This window comes from Hyperoodon ampullatus (assembly GCF_949752795.1).
Source record: "Hyperoodon ampullatus genome assembly, chromosome: 7".
NCBI classification, from domain to species: domain Eukaryota; kingdom Metazoa; phylum Chordata; class Mammalia; order Artiodactyla; family Ziphiidae; genus Hyperoodon; species Hyperoodon ampullatus.
This window is the reverse complement of record NC_136920.1, coordinates 40,792,982-40,809,149: the sequence shown is the minus strand read 5'-3', so window position 1 is coordinate 40,809,149 and position 16,168 is coordinate 40,792,982. Positions and strand designations below refer to the sequence as shown.

The 16,168-nt window shown below is 37.5% G+C and overlaps 1 protein-coding gene and 1 long non-coding RNA gene across 2 annotated transcripts in view; one reads left to right on the top strand and one right to left on the bottom strand.

Annotated features, from left to right (window-relative positions):
* The window catches only part of CEP295 (centrosomal protein 295), a 48,380-nt gene extending 33,531 nt beyond the window's left edge, over window positions 1-14,849 (top strand). Inside the window, exons 17-31 of the mRNA XM_079708569.1 lie at window positions 484-648; window positions 785-928; window positions 4,978-5,130; window positions 8,253-8,356; window positions 8,858-8,954; window positions 9,341-9,589; window positions 10,396-10,517; window positions 11,205-11,382; window positions 11,998-12,620; window positions 13,483-13,623; window positions 13,895-13,988; window positions 14,120-14,284; window positions 14,358-14,457; window positions 14,538-14,637; window positions 14,724-14,849. Coding sequence (XP_079564695.1) covers window positions 484-648; window positions 785-928; window positions 4,978-5,130; window positions 8,253-8,356; window positions 8,858-8,954; window positions 9,341-9,589; window positions 10,396-10,517; window positions 11,205-11,382; window positions 11,998-12,620; window positions 13,483-13,623; window positions 13,895-13,988; window positions 14,120-14,284; window positions 14,358-14,457; window positions 14,538-14,637; window positions 14,724-14,762 — 2,474 coding nt within the window. The 3' untranslated portion in view covers window positions 14,763-14,849. The remainder of the gene's footprint in view (window positions 1-483; window positions 649-784; window positions 929-4,977; window positions 5,131-8,252; window positions 8,357-8,857; window positions 8,955-9,340; window positions 9,590-10,395; window positions 10,518-11,204; window positions 11,383-11,997; window positions 12,621-13,482; window positions 13,624-13,894; window positions 13,989-14,119; window positions 14,285-14,357; window positions 14,458-14,537; window positions 14,638-14,723) is intronic.
* On the bottom strand, window positions 14,783-15,958 carry LOC307055280. Its single transcript, XR_013810973.1, has 3 exons — window positions 15,636-15,958; window positions 15,165-15,196; window positions 14,783-14,920 (listed from the first exon to the last, which is right to left on the bottom strand). It is a non-coding gene; the product is annotated as an uncharacterized lncRNA (long non-coding RNA).
* Between the last annotated feature and the right edge of the window lie 210 nt (window positions 15,959-16,168).

Below are 16,168 nucleotides of genomic sequence, written 5' to 3'. Positions count from 1 at the left end.
TATGGGAGACAGTATATTCTCCTATATATGAATGTGTCCATTTTATTTTAAAAGGCCACTTCCTAAATTTATGAGTTAGCCTAAACAGAATTCTACAATCCTTTGATGCTCAGGAGAAGCTTGAGTTGCGTTCATGAGAACTTGAGTTCTGGGGATTTACTGGTCATTTTAAGGAAAAGGGATGGGAAAAGAAAAGCAGAGAGGGATACACAAGTATATCTCTTATTGAAAGGTGCAGTGGAGGCTGTTTGTAAGGTCCGAGGCTGTGACTGGTTGTACTTTTCAATGGAATTATTACCCTTTCAATATTAAGAAGTACTTCTCATTTTTTATCTGTAGATAAAATTGTAATAATGTGGTTGACGGAGCTGTTCATGTGGTTGAGGTTCTAACTGAAGAAGGGAGATACAAATCTAATGACTTCTTCACATGATCTTTCATTTTGTGTCATCCCCACCCTCGTCTGTCTACTTTTTCAGACAGGTAAGCCCACAGTTGAAAATGATTTTGAAACTAAGAAGCTCAGAGAATGCCTTGTTCATCTCCAAGATCTAGTCAAAGACAATCAGGAAAACATTGGTACTGCAGGCAGGAGAAACTGTGATGATAATCAGCTCCTTTCAGAAGATAGTAATGCCAAGCAAAGTGGTAAGATAATTGCATTTTATTGTACTGATTATCCTGATGATGATTCTTCATATTAACCTCCTGCAACTTGCCGGTTGAAGAAGTTTGTTTTGTTAACAGATTTGTATTGTGCCTAACTTTGTCTTTGACTTGATAGGGGAGCATCAGGACAAAGAACTGGGTGGGAAATCCTCAAAACCACCTGTAGCAAAAGTTAAAGGTGGATTGGACTTGAACCAACATGAACTTAGTGCCATACAAGAGGTAGAATCACCAGCAAGTGGCAGAACTTCTATACTAGGTAAACAGATGGTTTGATAAAATATGATTTTTTAATATTTGCCAGTTTTCTACAGTTTTTTCAGGATGCTAAATATTTTGTTGAGGAAACTTAGACTGTGAGTACTCATGAAGGGGAAAAATGGTTTGTACAAACTATTTAAAATGTGGACTTAAAGAGATATGTCATTAGGTAACTAGTTTCTTTATATATGAGGAAAAGCAATTTATTGTAGACAAAAATTCTTTGCTATCCATTATTCTGACACTTTTGCTTCCCTCTGCTTCCTTTCTAAACCAGTTTCTCTAGGAAATAACCCAGTTTTTTCTTTTCTGCCTTGCTGCTCTTTCACTTCAGTACCTTCACTGCTCTTTTCCTGTATCTTTCACAGGATAATCATGGTACGTAAAACCCTGGCTTTAAGAGCAGTTGTATATTTCTTCACTGTACTTCTTCCTAGATTCAATTATCTAGAAAAATTCCTCCCTGCGATCCTTGGTAAATAGCCCTATTTTCATTTTATAATTATTTCTAGATTTCAGACTCAACCAGATAATTCTCTTGATCAAATCTATCAAAGCAAATTCTTTTTTTTTTTTTTTTTTTTTTTTTTTGCGGTACGCGGGCCTCTCACCGCCGTGGCCTCTCCCGTTGTGGAGCACAGGATCCCAACGCACAGGCCCAGCGGCCATGGCCCATGGACCCAGCCGCTCCGCAGCATGCGGGATCCTCCCGAACCGGGGCACAAACCCGTGTCCCCCGCATCAGCAGGTGGACTCCCAACCACTGTGCCACCAGAGAAGCCCAAAGCAAATTCTTTTTTAAGGGGGAAAATAACTTTGTCAGTAGAAAGGTACTTAGAAATGTAATGTTAATATTAGCTATTTTGGTCTTAAAGCCATAAAATATTGTACCTTTGTTTCCAGCTAAGAGTTTAAGAAGGTAGAGACTCAGAATAACTCTTAAGAATCATTCCCCTTCTTACTTTCTTCTTAGGTCTTATGGAAATTATAACAAAGTAATGATTCTATTTATTACTAGGCTTTGGAAGCTTTTCTTCATTTTGCACTATATGGTAAACACAACTGTTCAGGAATTGATTGGTGCTTTCCCTAATTCAGAATGAGCACTGGGAAATTCTGACCATTGATTCCTATAATTTAATGAGTTGTGTTTGAGATTGCAAAAATGTCAGCCTATCTAAAAGGGAAAGCTATATATTCCCTCACCTCCACCTCCTTATCCTTCAGCCTTTTTTCAGTGAAAAGAACCCAGATGTAAGTCTTGACTGTTTCCTTGTCTATACGTCTGCGACACCCTATAGAGTACCAGTTCTTCTCAGTTCTAGTTGATCAACTCTGGAATCTGTCCATTTGTTTACATTTCCACTACCACTCTTGTAATTCAGGCTGTCATTTCTTTCTTGAAGGGCTGCTACAACTCCCCATGTCTCCCTGTTTCCAGTCTAGCATTACTCTCATTCACTTTCCCATGGTGTACTCAGAGTAATCTGCCTCTATTGCTCCATGTTTAAACTCTTCAGTCGTTTCCCTTTGACTGGAGGAGTAAGTCTAAATGAAGTCTTAAGTCCCTAGCTTCACCCACAAGGCCCTTCATGATCTCACTCCCTCCCTTCAGAGTTGAGGTAAGTGCCACTTGTGTGGCATAAACTTTCCATGAGCTATCAGGCATCCCTCTCATGTGCTCTTTGGGAGCTTTCATCATAGCCTTCATCACACTTCTTTGGGTAATACTTTTAATCAAAATATTATAGGCAAATAGTGCTAAAAGCTTACAACATGAAACAGCATTTCTTCCTGCCCCTGCACACCCCCCACCCCTTGATGCTACTCACCAGACACAGTCACTTTTCAAGTCTCCTAGGTGTTGCTTCTTGTATTTACTTCTGTAGTTGGCAATGGATTTTAGCAAAAATTAAGCCAAATATTAAACATCGCTAAAATAATTTGAGATCACATCATTTTCTCTGTTTGTGAGAACATCTTTTAGTGCGATATTGGATGATACCTTCTTAACAAGGTTATTATTGTCCCCAAAGGGGATGAAAATTGGTTCTCAGGGAGATGAAAAAGTCTTACTCTTTATGTACCAAAGCACAAATGTACATAAAAAGATATACAGTATATATATAGTTATTAAGTTTCATGGAGTTAGGAGGCAATTAGGAAAAAAGTCTTGAAAGGGCTCCTTAGGTGGGTGATGATAAAGTTAATATTGCGATACACTGAGCTATAATATTCTTCCAATTTTCTTCTCTGTATTCTACTTTTTTTTTTTTTTGGCTTCACCGGGTCTTAATCTTTTTTTTTAGTTGTGGCATGTGGACTCCTTAGTTGCAGCATGTGAACTCTTGGTTGTGGCATGCATGCAGGATCTAGTTCCCCGATCAGGGATCGAACCCAGACCCCCTGCATTGGTTGCATGGAGTCCTACCCACTGGACCACTAGGGAAGTCCCTGTAGTCTTATTTCTTCCCTGTAGTCTTATTTCTTTTGGCTTTACTTTCTGGGAGAATTTTCTCAGCTTTTTCTTCTAACATTTCATAGGAATTTTTATTTTGGCTCTCAAAGTATAGTTTCTAAAAGCTTGCCCTCCTTTCTGATTTTTTCTTTTTGTAGCACCCTGCTCTTGTTTCATGGATGCAAATACTACCTACTTTGAATATTCATAGGTTTTTGTTTGTTTGGGTTCCTTTATTTTCTCTGTTTGTCTGGGTTCTTCCTTTTTTTTTTTTTGTCTGAAATTTTAGAGGCTTTTCTCTAATATCTTGCATATTTGAGTGGAACACTGAATGGCTAATTGGAAATTCTATAGGTGGGGACCTTATTTACTTCTGTATTTCATTGGAAAATGTGGCTTTTCCTTGAGGACCCTCAACTTAGTATCTGTGGTTCTTTTCCCTGAGCAATTTACAGTTTAGTTTCTTCAAAGAAAGATCCTCCAAGTTTGATACAAGCCTGGCCGTTGCTGTTATGGAACCATACCTGGGGGGATCTGAGTCGAGGGTGCAAACTTTCTTTTAATACCTCTGATTTCCTTATGGCATTCTTTTTCTTCCCTCCACCCTTGCCCCTTTCAGTGCCTGATCCCCCTAAATTCAGAGTGTATTGGATTCATGTAGTTGTGGCCAAGTGGTTAAGACGATAGACTAGAAATCCATTGGGGTTTCCCCACACAGGTTCAAATCCTGTCAACTACTGCACCTTTCCCCTTAGAAAGGTAATCCTTTGACACTTTACCAGTTTGAGAGTCTGCTATAAATTTGATTGCAGAGTGTATAGGATTCAGTTTCTCTAGAGGATAAACCTTTTGTCTTCTCTGAGGATGATGTTGAGAGATAGGAATCTCAGGTGATGGGAGGGATCTTTTCCATGTACATGTTTTTAAACATTCTCCCTGTTTTCAGTTCCCTGATTCACACCTTCCTTTTGTAATACCTCTTGCCTTTAATTCCCAAGTTTTTCTGGGGTTCTGCACAGTAAATTAGCTTCTACTTCTGAGTGTCTCCCACTCCTTTGTTTGTTTCATGAGTGTTTAGTTCAGTCATAAGTGTTTATTTCAGTGATTATTACTTTAATAATCACCCTCAGGTAAACACCATCCAGGTCAGGAACTAGAATGTTAGAGAACTCCATAAACTCTTCCCTTGTACTCTCGCAATTACTCTTCCTCCTCTTCTCCCCAGGGTAAACCCCTATCTTGATCTCTAATACCACAGATTAGCTGTAGCTGTTTTTGAACTTTATATTATGAATGCATATTATTCCTTATGAAACTTAATGGTTAATAATTTTTCCAGGCATTTTTCCTGTGATTAGTCAGTACTGAAGCATTTTCTATTATTAGGAAATAGGAGTTTCATTAAAAACTTAGTAAAATTGAAGTGAAATAATTAAAGGCTGTGTGAAAGTCAAGCAGTTATTATTTTCTTGCTACACTGATTAAGTCTTTAAGAGTTTAGATTTTTACCCATAATCTAAATTGCCATTTTAGTTTTAACTAGAAACGTTAAGTGGAAATCCAATGAGTCAATTTTTTTTCCCTCCCAGGTAAACCAGACTTTTATCAAGACAGAGACCCACTGAGGGTCTCAGTAAGCCGAGAACAAAGTTTTCTTGGGAGGCCCCTGGACTGTGATCCATTTGGTCATCTTCACCCAGTTGCCCAGGAGAACATCTGTGGTGATGACTCTGATAAAGCAGGTGAGAGAGAAAGAAGTTGAAACTGGAATTGCTGTGCATAAGAATATGTGGACAAAAGATAGTTATTGTAGTGTTATTTGTAATGAAAAATGGTAAATAACTTCAGTGAAACTGCAGTTTTGTGAAGGTGTTAAATGAGGGGAGAAAGGTCTGTGTTCATGCATTTGAAAACTGTCTGGAATAAGAATCACCAAAGTTTAGGTATGGGTTAATCTTTGTTGGAGGTTGGGTTTCACACTTCTATTTCATATGTTGACATACTGTGAAATTTTTTTTCCATAAGAAGCCTATATTATTTCTGTACACAAAAAGTTGAATGAGGGAAGTGAAGTTTATTTAGAGAATAATTAATTACACTTTTAAATTGTTTCACTAAATAAGTAAATGTTAGTAGGAGGTATGAGGTTTTTACAGTTGGCAAACTCTACACATTTTGTGTTTAAGCCTATTTGTAACAATCCACATTTAATTAAATACTACTGAGTATTATCTTTTAAAAATTCTGTGGCATTCTAAACGAGCTGTTTTAGGTTTAGTTTTAAATATTTGGAAAGTATTAAGGAACAAGTTACAAGGAAAAAACTTTAAATCACTTAATTCTGCCACCCAGAGACAACTGGTGTTAATTTTCTCGCTTTTGAATTTGTGCATATTTATAACAAGCTACTTTATACGTATAATATTGACCCTGCAAAGCATAGTTCCAGTACTGCTTCATTAGTTCTAAAGCACCTTTTAAGTAGTTGCCTTTTCTAACCAGATTTCTTTTTATTTTAGCTGTCACATATACTTGGATAATTGTTGTCTTAGTTGTATCTAGAGTTTAATACAATGAGAGATGAGCAAGACCTATTTTCTTTTTGAGGGTTTATAGAAAAATTGACTTTAGCTTCTCCTTTTTTAATTGGAGATTGAAATAACTACAAAATATAATTTCCAATGAATTGTAGTTTTTGACATTTTAAAATAAAAACCATTACCATTTTTTTAGATTTAGCCAGTGAATACTTGCATTCCTTTTTATTCTACCTGTCAGTGTCCTCTAGCCAAAGACCACCAAGAACACACATGTAATTGAAGAAAGCTGGGTGCTTTGACTTGTAGTGAGGGAGAATGCACACCGTGGGGAACCATGAGGCCAATGAATTAGTGAGAGGGTATTAGAAGGGACTTACTGTAAGATTTGGGCTTTATTAGGTGATTTTGAGGAGGGTTTAAGTATTTTGAAATAGGGCTTTGCTTGTTAGTATTGGATATTATCAGGAAGCAAGGGTGATCCTGTTATTGGATACCTACAAAATTCTTCCCTAGGAAGTAGGAATAATGGAGTTAGGCTAAGTAATGCTGTACTTGATTAAGCAGCAGTCACTCATGTTAGCCAGGATAAGGAGATGATAGGTCATTTTAGTGGTTTGGACAGTATTCATGGTTTTGTCTATGTTCAGACATGTTCAGACTTTTCTCCCCTCATTTATCACCTTCACAAAACTGCAGTTTCACTGAAGTTTATTTAACTCTGACCTTGCTTCTTTCCCTTATTTTTATTTTTCAATTCTTATCACTACCCAAGTGCTACCCTGGTCACCCTCCTCTGGGGGAATCTTCTTTGGTTTGTTACAGATAATAACAGTTATAGAACTGTGATTACGAAATGGTAAACCCGTAATTTCTCATCTCACAACTAGCTTTTGAAATGAGCTGCTTAAGAAAAAATAACAACTCACTATAAAGTTTCACCATCTCTTACTTTCTTCACTTAAAATTTTAGTGTGTAAAGAAGCAACCAAATAACTGTTTAATGGTTAAATCAATTGTATCACAATAATATATTTTTAATTGAAGTAGGAGAGGGTAAAAAATTGTATTTAAAAACAAATTATATTTAAATATAATATTTGATATTTGCTATTTTTACTTTATTATCCATAATGTAGATACCATTTATGAATAAATATATGTATCTACACACATATACAGATACATATGTGTGCATGCGTATGTGTCCTGGGTTACCTCTTAGAAAACATTTCTTACCCAAACATCTAAGAAACATACTTTTAATGTTCATGATCTCTTTTAATATCATGGGGATAATGAAACAGAAATTTTAGTTTATATTTGATGGAGCAGTTTTATTTTTATTCTATTTCAGAGCCACAGATGACCATATGTCTTGGCCGGCTTTCTCAAAAATGTTGGCTATTGGGAGTAAGAGAAAAACTAACTCAGAATACCCGGATTACTAATAGTGAGACAGAAAGTATAATTTTTATGTATTTTTAATATGTCAAATGTAATTAGGAATGATAATTCATAATAAAAGCAGTGTATGCTCATTGTGATTTTAGACAGCACTGCAAGTTATAAAGAAGCAAAATTCCTCCTTGTCCTACCATTCTTAAGCAACCACTGGTTGCACTTGGTGTTTTTGTCTTTATTATGTGCATTTGTCTCACCTTTGAGATCACACTATACTTATAATTGAATATTTTTCCTTCTTCAGTTAAAATTAATGACAAAAGCGTTTCCCATCACACTGGCTCTTTTCTAAAGGGTTTTATTCATAGAATAATAATGACAACTACAGTTTTCCATGAAAAATTATATTGTGCTAAATTTTTTTTTTACTTAATTTATTTTGTTTATTTTTGGCTGCATTGGGTCTTTGTTGCTGCACGCGTGCTTTCTCTAGTTGAGGCGAGCGGGGGCTACTCTTCGTTGCAGTGTGCAGGCTTCTCATCGCGGTGGCTTCTCTTGTTGCAGAGCATGGGCTCTAGGTGCACGGGCTTCAGTAGTTGTGGCTCATGGGCTCTAGAGCGCAGGCTCAGTAGTTGTGGCACATGGGCTTAGTTGCTCCGAGGCATGTGGGATCTTCCTGGACCAGGGCTCGAACACGTGTCCCCTGCATTGGCAGGTGGATTTTTAGCCACTGTGCCACCAGGGAAGTCCTAAATGCTTTTAATGAATAATAACATGATTTTTTTTTTCTTTTTGGTCTAAGTAAGGCAACTCTACAAAGCAAAATATGAAAGAAAATTGTAGGAAAGCAGGAAATTACGCCCTCTGGTGCTAAAAATTTGATTTGTCATAATCCAGACCTTCCCCCTCCTTCCCCATTTTAGTCAGAGTCAGTGAGGCTGTGGTCGAGAATCATGCAGTATTAAGTTACGCTGTGGAGGAAGAAGACCATACGTACCTGGGTCCAAATGTGAAGCCAGATGATAAGGTTAGTAATGTCTTGATGTGTGCTGCATTGTTAGAGTTGCTTGGCTTCATATTGTCTTTTTAGTTTACAGAAGTTGTGGAGTCTGTGTTATTAAAGTGTATGTTCTCTGAGATCTGCTCTTACTGGAGTGGATCAGTGATGAAAACAGCCAAATCTGAGCATCAGAAGACCTCTTAGTCTACCTGATGCATGATCTCTATAGTTCTGAGAAGCAAAAGAATAATTTAAAACAATAAGGGGTGTGTGTGTGTGTGTGTGTGTAAAGGTGACAGTGGATAACTGAGGACTTATTGATGGGGGAGTGAGAATGGGCTGGTGGTGTGTATGAAAGGCTGATCAGTTCTGAGCAATGATGAGAAGGTTTTACTACGGACCTTTATAACTATGAAGGTTTCTACACTTGATCTGAGCTCAGAATAAATAACTGCTAATGTTGGTGATGTGGGTTTTTTCTAGATATTACTTCCTACATTGTGGCCTAATGTTCTCCTTAATTTTTAGGCTGAAACACAAGAAATTTATCATGAGCCATTATCTTCAATAACTGTTTCTACTGGGAGCTTTTTAAGTTATGAAAACACAGATTCGAGCCTTACAGGTAAGAATATCAGAATGTTTATAAATAAATTGAAAGAGAAGCACCAGTTGCACTGCAGTACAGCGGTGAGAGCCAACATTGCTTTTCACAAGGTGCTGAAAGGGATTGTTCTTTAAATCTCAAAAGTAATCATGCCTTTGGAATATTGGACAGTATGACATTCTAATCTAATCGTGATTGAAGTCACGGGGCTGCAGATGCAGAGACACTCTGCCAATCTCCAGTAGCACGTTGAGGAGGGTCTGCTAATGTTGGTGGGAATCTACGGAGCACATTTCTTGGCTGCACTGATTCCTTATCGATGTATATTGCTATGCCTCTCTGCTAAAATCTGTCTCAAAGGAAGTACCCAGACGCTAAATATTTTCATTAAACCCAATTTTCAGAGTCGTTTTCAGAGCTTGTGGACCAGAGGGAACAAGAATCTCCCACCAGTAAAGAAGAGGAAACAAATGTTTTAAGTTCTGTAGTTCCTTCAACACAAGTTATTTATCAAAGACAGGACCATCAGGATGCCCTTAAACCTCTTTTACCAGCATTGGAAACATTTACATCTGGTCAGACACACATTCAGCAGATGATAGACAAGTACATAAATGAAGCAAATTTGATGACTGAAAAAACAGACTTGTGGGGTAAAATTATTTGTGAACAGATGCTTCCATGTAAACTAAGTGTTAACTTTCATAACCTTTCATCCTTTTTAGTTGGAAGTAGTGATTGTTTGAGCTGTGTGTTTTGATGGCTTGCTGTAGCAGTTATAACCTGGAAAACGCTGAGGAGGGCACTTAGTGAGAGAGGGCCTCTGGAAACAGACTGACTGAGACAGTGTAGAAGAGATGAGCAGATCTTCCTTCACCTTTGCAAAGTTAACTACAGTAGCTCAGTATTGCCAATACTGAGCACAAGAACTCAGAAATCAGACCTCTTGACCGTTTCCTAACTGTGAGACCACAGGCAGCTTACACTTTTGTCTCCTGTGGAAGGAGGGGTGTTGGGGATAATGCACATAAAGTGCAGTGTCTGGCCTGTGGCAACACTCGGTACAGTGAGCTCTTCTTCTTTTTTTCAAATCATTGATCCTGAAATGAGCTAATTGAGAATAACAAAGCTTACTGTAACAAAGCAGTGACCATGATGGCATCTTACTCCTAACTAACCCCATTAAGACCTTGAGGCTAGTAGAAATGGAAACTTGCATTTGTTAAAGGTTCTGGTCAAACCACTGCCACCACCCACCCCTTTTGTACATGAGAGAGAACGGTAGGATTAATTTGAAAGCATCTGCTGGTAATGAAAAAAATGCAAGTAATTTTGTTGAATTGGAGTTACCTTAAAATAACCTTTATGAGTATGTTCTTAGTACTACTTTTCTAGGCTTTATTTTTAAAATAAGTGTCTTTTTTCGTTAAAATTCCAACAGTTGACTTTGACTTTCCAGAACTGGAGCACAGTTTTCCAAATTTGCATCGTCAGCTGTTTAAACCCTTAGAACCACATCCAGATTTTGATTCGTCATCATCTTTCTCTGGGATTTCTCAAGACAGCAAAGACTTTTACCAGGTATAATAAAGTAGATGCTTCTTTGCAGTGGATTTCCAAAGTCTGTCTGTCTTTTCTTCTGTTAGAACAGAACAATGCTTCTTAGCCTTGGCTGCCAATTAAAATCATCTGGTAAGCTTTTAGATACCAGTGCCCAGACTGTACCTCAGACCAATTAAATCAGAATCCCTAGGAATGGTCAGATACGGTGATTATAATGCAGAACCAAGATTGAAAATAGATGCATTAGAATTTTGTCCCAACAGTTTTATCTCCAGCTATGATGACCTATAAAAACTTGTCTTCAGGGTTTTGGGGGATGGGGTTATTTTAATGGAATTCAGTCTTAGACAGTCAGGTAAACAGAATTTCGCAAAATTTAAAGTCTCTTCCTATACAATAAAGGAGCTAAGATTCAAACCTGGGTCTTTCTATTTCCAGGCAGCTCTGCATAGTTCCTGCTTATCAGAAAATGATTCAGTCATATTCTAAACTCTGTCTTGTTAATTCACAATTTGTTTTCTAAGCAAAAAGTCTGTTTCATATTTACTAAAGTGAAAGAATTGGGTTTGAATAAGCAAGGGGTTTATGTGGTAGTAAAGTGGTAATTAGGGAAGAATAGTATCAAAAGAAACATAAAAGACTGATTCAACTGGTAACACATAGTAAATACTAATATTTCAGCCTTTCCCTGTTGTCTTCCATCAGAGGCCAGATTCCTCCTGTGAAAGCCTCCATTCTAGTCTGTCACCCAAAAGTACAGCTTCTTTTATAGCACTGAGGACCAGCCTGCATTCTTCTCTTAACACCAGCCTGAACCAGCAGCCCGACCCTAACTGGGCTCGTGAGGAAGCTCAGAGTTTTGCTACAGAAAATGTTATTGAAGGTATGTAGAAGTTCAAAAAAGTTAAATAAAAGCTCAGTAGTTTTTCATGGTTGTTTATATCAATTTTCCTTGGAAATTGTACCTAGTAGCTCTTGGTTTGTCTCCACTCCTCACCAGTTTCTCTGTATATTTAAATAACAGAAGTAATATATGCTGTTTGCCTTTTATTTTGATAAAATAAAAAGTGCTGCCTCTTGCTCAACTTCCCTACCTCCACCCTTACAGATATCAGTTTAAGTATCCTTCTAAAACTTTTTATACAAATTTTATATATACAGTATGCACACATCACAACATATATGAGATGCACATGCATGTTTAAGTCTTTCTGTTATAAAGTCAGTATTCTGTTATGGGGGGGAATGTCCTCGTGTTTAATAGTCATAGTTCCTTTGTTAAATATTATAGGAGAAAATACACGGTGTGAGCAGTAGTTATTCGAAAATCGCTGTGACCATCCTTTAACTTTCTATTCATGTCTATGTACATCAGTTTTCATTCCTAAAATTTTAAGTAACCTGACTTTATTATTTGCAATGTTCTCAGCAACTATTAGAGACTGTATCTCTATCCAAGTTTTACAACATATAATTATGATCAACTGATTTCTTATAGGGTCTGAACAATCTTTTCAACAACTTCTGCCAGAATTTTCTTCACAGGAAGGAAGCCAGCATGCTGACTTACCGAGTATTTTTAGCAGCATTGAAGCGAGAGATTCTTCCCAAGGGGCGGAAAATCAATCCTCCTCCTCTGAACAGAGTGAAATATTACAAAACAAGCAAAAAAGTGTTCATTTCCAGCTCTCTGTAGGAAATTTGCAAAGTTCAGTCTTCAGTTCATCTGGTGAGGCTAACGTATTTCATCAGTTAAATCTACAGCATAGCACTCCATGTGGTTCTGCCTCTAGTGAGTGCTCAGTAAAAGACCAACCAGAAGGCAGAAAAGAAAGACTGGGCTTTGAAGAACTATCAGAAAGAGGAGTTGGTACAGTGTTACAAGGTCAAGGGCTCACTGATGATAAAGAAACCTGTGGAGTTTTAAATATAAATCCACAATTATGTGTAAGAACTTCAATTCAGACACCACATTCAGTCACTGTTCAGAATGAAAAATGTCTTGAGGATTCAACTACTGCAGAAACTCCAACAATCAGAGGAAACCAAACTCAACTAGCACAGTCAGAGCTCTTTGTAAGTTCTGGATCGTTTTCATTACAGAACTCTATTCCAATCTGGGTAAGTGAAATCTGTGTTGTATGTAATTTTTGGTTTCATTTTCAGGACTTTTTAAACAAAATTGCAAGAGATGCAACAGAGCTACTATCTGAGATATAGTCAATCTCATAATCATAGGAAATCTCCAATGAAATGAGAAAACAAATTTTTTAAATTTGACCTTCCTCTGAATTTTACACATCTTCCCAGTTTGCATTTTTCTCCAGCTTTCCTGAAAAATGGTGGCTCAGCCTATGCTTCAGCACGTAAGTGTTGAACCTCATTGTGCTGCACTGGATTAGTCTGCTTGGTTTCAGCTTACCTTCTAGTACTATTTGTCCCTCCCCACATAGATAATACTTGGCAGCTTTTGGAGTTTTGTGTTTTTTTTGTAAATTCTTGTTCAGTATTGAAAGGTTTTTTCCTTAATAAAGTGTGGTCTAGGGACTTCCCTGGCGGTCCAGTGGTTGAGACTTCACCTTCCAATGCAGGGGGTGTGGGTTCCATCTCTGGTCAGGGAGCTAGGATCCCACAGGCCTTGCAGCCAAACAACCAAACCATAAAACAGAAGCAATACTGTAACTTAAAAGTGGTCCACATCAAAAAACAAACAAAACATGGTTGAAGCAATTTGTGGTCTCGCAGCATTCAGCTGCAGCCCAATGGCCATTCAGATAGGTAAGGGACACACACTCTGCAGTTCTGCACAGCTCCCAGTCAGTCAGCAGGCACTTGGCTCTGTAACCCACGGAGTAATTTGTCTTCCTCCAGTATCCTTAGTTGAAGAACCTGTTGTTCTTCCTCCATAATGTACGTATTTTTCACATTCTGGGTGTTTTTGAGGCTATGATTTTTGAATACTGTTTCCCTTTTTACTGTACAGGAGACAGAATGTGGCCATGGTATAATGGAAGAACCAGAACTTACACTGATAAGCAACAGTGATATCAGTATTGCTGAAATGGATTTTGCAAACTTAACTCTAGAAGAAAAGAGAGAAAATGAGGCAAAGAGCTGTTTTCAGGTAAATTTCATAGCTCTCATTTTATACAGCAACCCATAGTTGAGAATTAGGGAATAGAAAAGGATAGTTTTACTTAGCTTTCTACATGGCATTTCCTCTTACATTAGAATCGTTGTATGAATGTGCTCACAGTGGACAAGCTGACAACTGAACTTTCTAGAAAGGCAGTTCCAAAAGACCTAGGGTTTAGAATGGGTAAAGTTTAGAACCTTTACTGTGAATCTGTACAGTGAGGTAAAGTGGTAAAGTCTATGACTTTCTTCACAATTAGGTGAGTGAATTTCTGCCTCTTCTATCAGAAACACAAAACTCAGATTGTCCAGCTGCATCAGAACATCCTGTGGAGAAACCAGCTGTGTGTGCAGGTATGTATGCCCTGAGCATCAGATTAGTGAGTGAGCCCAGGGGCCAGTGGGGTTCCCCCTACTTGAGCAGAAACCCCACTCGTTCGTATACTGCTGACAGATAGCCTCGATTTTTTTTTTTTTTTAAACAGAAACCCATTCAAAGTTCACAGCTACTCCAGGAAGCTTACAAGAAGCATTTATAAAAAGAAAAAAAGCATTTATGGAGAGATCCTTACAGAGACAGAAAGAAATAAGGAATAAAATTCGTGTCTCTGGAAGTTCTCAAACCAAAATAGTAAAGGAGAAACCTACAGGTATACTCTCCACATCAGTTTTCAAAGAGAATCTGGCATTACATATATATTAAATGACTTGTTCTCCACTCAGGTTCATTTGTCAGTCACCTAAAGGGTGTGAACAAGGTTAGAGTGTCTCTTCCTGAAGACAGAAAGACTGCACAAGCCCATATGCACCAAAGGGCTCTAAGGTATGTATGTGGATATATGAAGATACATGAATTCACATAGCTTAAGCGTCTGTCTTTAATTCCATATAAATTTCTTACAGATTATACCATCAGTTACCTGAAGTGAAAAAGCAAAAGGAAGAGAAAGCAAAGCAAGATGCATATGCCCAAAACAGAGCAAGGGCAAAAGAATTTCATAAGGTGAGCAGCCACTGCCCCCCCCCCAATTTTTCATGTCTAAGGCACATCATATCTACAACTGATAAACGTTATTATTCCCTCTACAGAAAACATTAGAGAAACTTCGAGCCAAAAATATATGCTGACTCTCCGCACAAAGTGTAAAGGGTTTTTTTTTTTTTATTATGTGTAACACAAAGTTATTTAAGTCAATAAATTTTTAAGGAATTTCACACGGTCTGATTCTTTCCACTGCCAATCACCTTAGTTCCTCCAAACTCATAATCCTCAAGATAAAATAGCCCTAAAGAAGAGAGTAGACATTGGTTAAAGTTGGGAGATATTTAAATTTATTTTTACTTTCCCACATCACTAATCATGGGTATGAGTGTCTTGTATCTCCATCTGGAAAACATAGCACTATCAAGTTACTATTCTATCCAGTGGAGAACTCAGTCTTTGGTCACAGCGTAAAGAGCTCCTGGATTTGGTCCCATCAGCCCTCTTTGAAATGACCTATAAAATTATTTTCTTTAATGTGTACATACCTTTCAAAAAGAAGTTATCATGTGAGTCAGCCCTGTATAACAAATATAAAGATAAGGGTCCATTTTCCGAGATGCTCATGTAAAATTCTGAAGCCAGCCTCCCCTCCTTTAGTAACTGTAATAATTAAACTAAAAGCCCAGGATTAAACAAAGAACTCCAGCAATCTAGGCACACACTGTTCAATATAATAGTCACTACCCATGTATCGGTATTGTAAAATCTAATTAGAAACAATGGCTTGTGTTCTATCTATACTGGAACAGTGCTGACCTAGGCAATGGAAATACAAGTAAATAATAAAATGTTCCCAACAGGCTGAATGCTACAAAGTAGCAGAAATAAAACCTAGTGGGAAGCTTTTTTTATGGTCATGTCCACAGCAAATGAGAAACTGCATTCTAAAAGCCTTGGTAATGACCATTAAAACCTGACAAATAATTTGGTGTGGTAAAATAAAAAAAATTACTTACCACAATTCTTTTAGTTAGGCTTCTCCGATCGCCAATAAAATATGGACACACTTCAAAATTCCCCACCTACAGAAAACGATTGTAATGGCAACTGGGACTGATTAGGTTCCATTTTCATTCATACCTAAATTTAGCTGATTGTTTCCAAACATGCATGTTTCAGGCAACTTTCATCTTAGTGCTTTCATGTTTTAAAGTATAGCTTTATGTAAGATGGATGTTCAGAAAGGCTATTTTCATTCAGCCCATTCAGAGCAGTTGAACATTTTGCCCATCATCATGACATCATACATCACTGGTCAATAGTAGAACAACTAATGGCCTTTTTAACGTCATTATAGTCTTTTTCACTAAATACAAGGGAAAAAAATGAAATGAAAATCATACCTGTAATCTTTGGGATCCAATTTCCTCAAGCGATTTACTTTAGGACCCTAGAAATTAAATATAGCAAGTACATTGCTATTTATCCCTTTATCTTTTCTAATACTGAAAAGCCTTGTTATATCCAATTTTTACTCATGAGCCTAGCA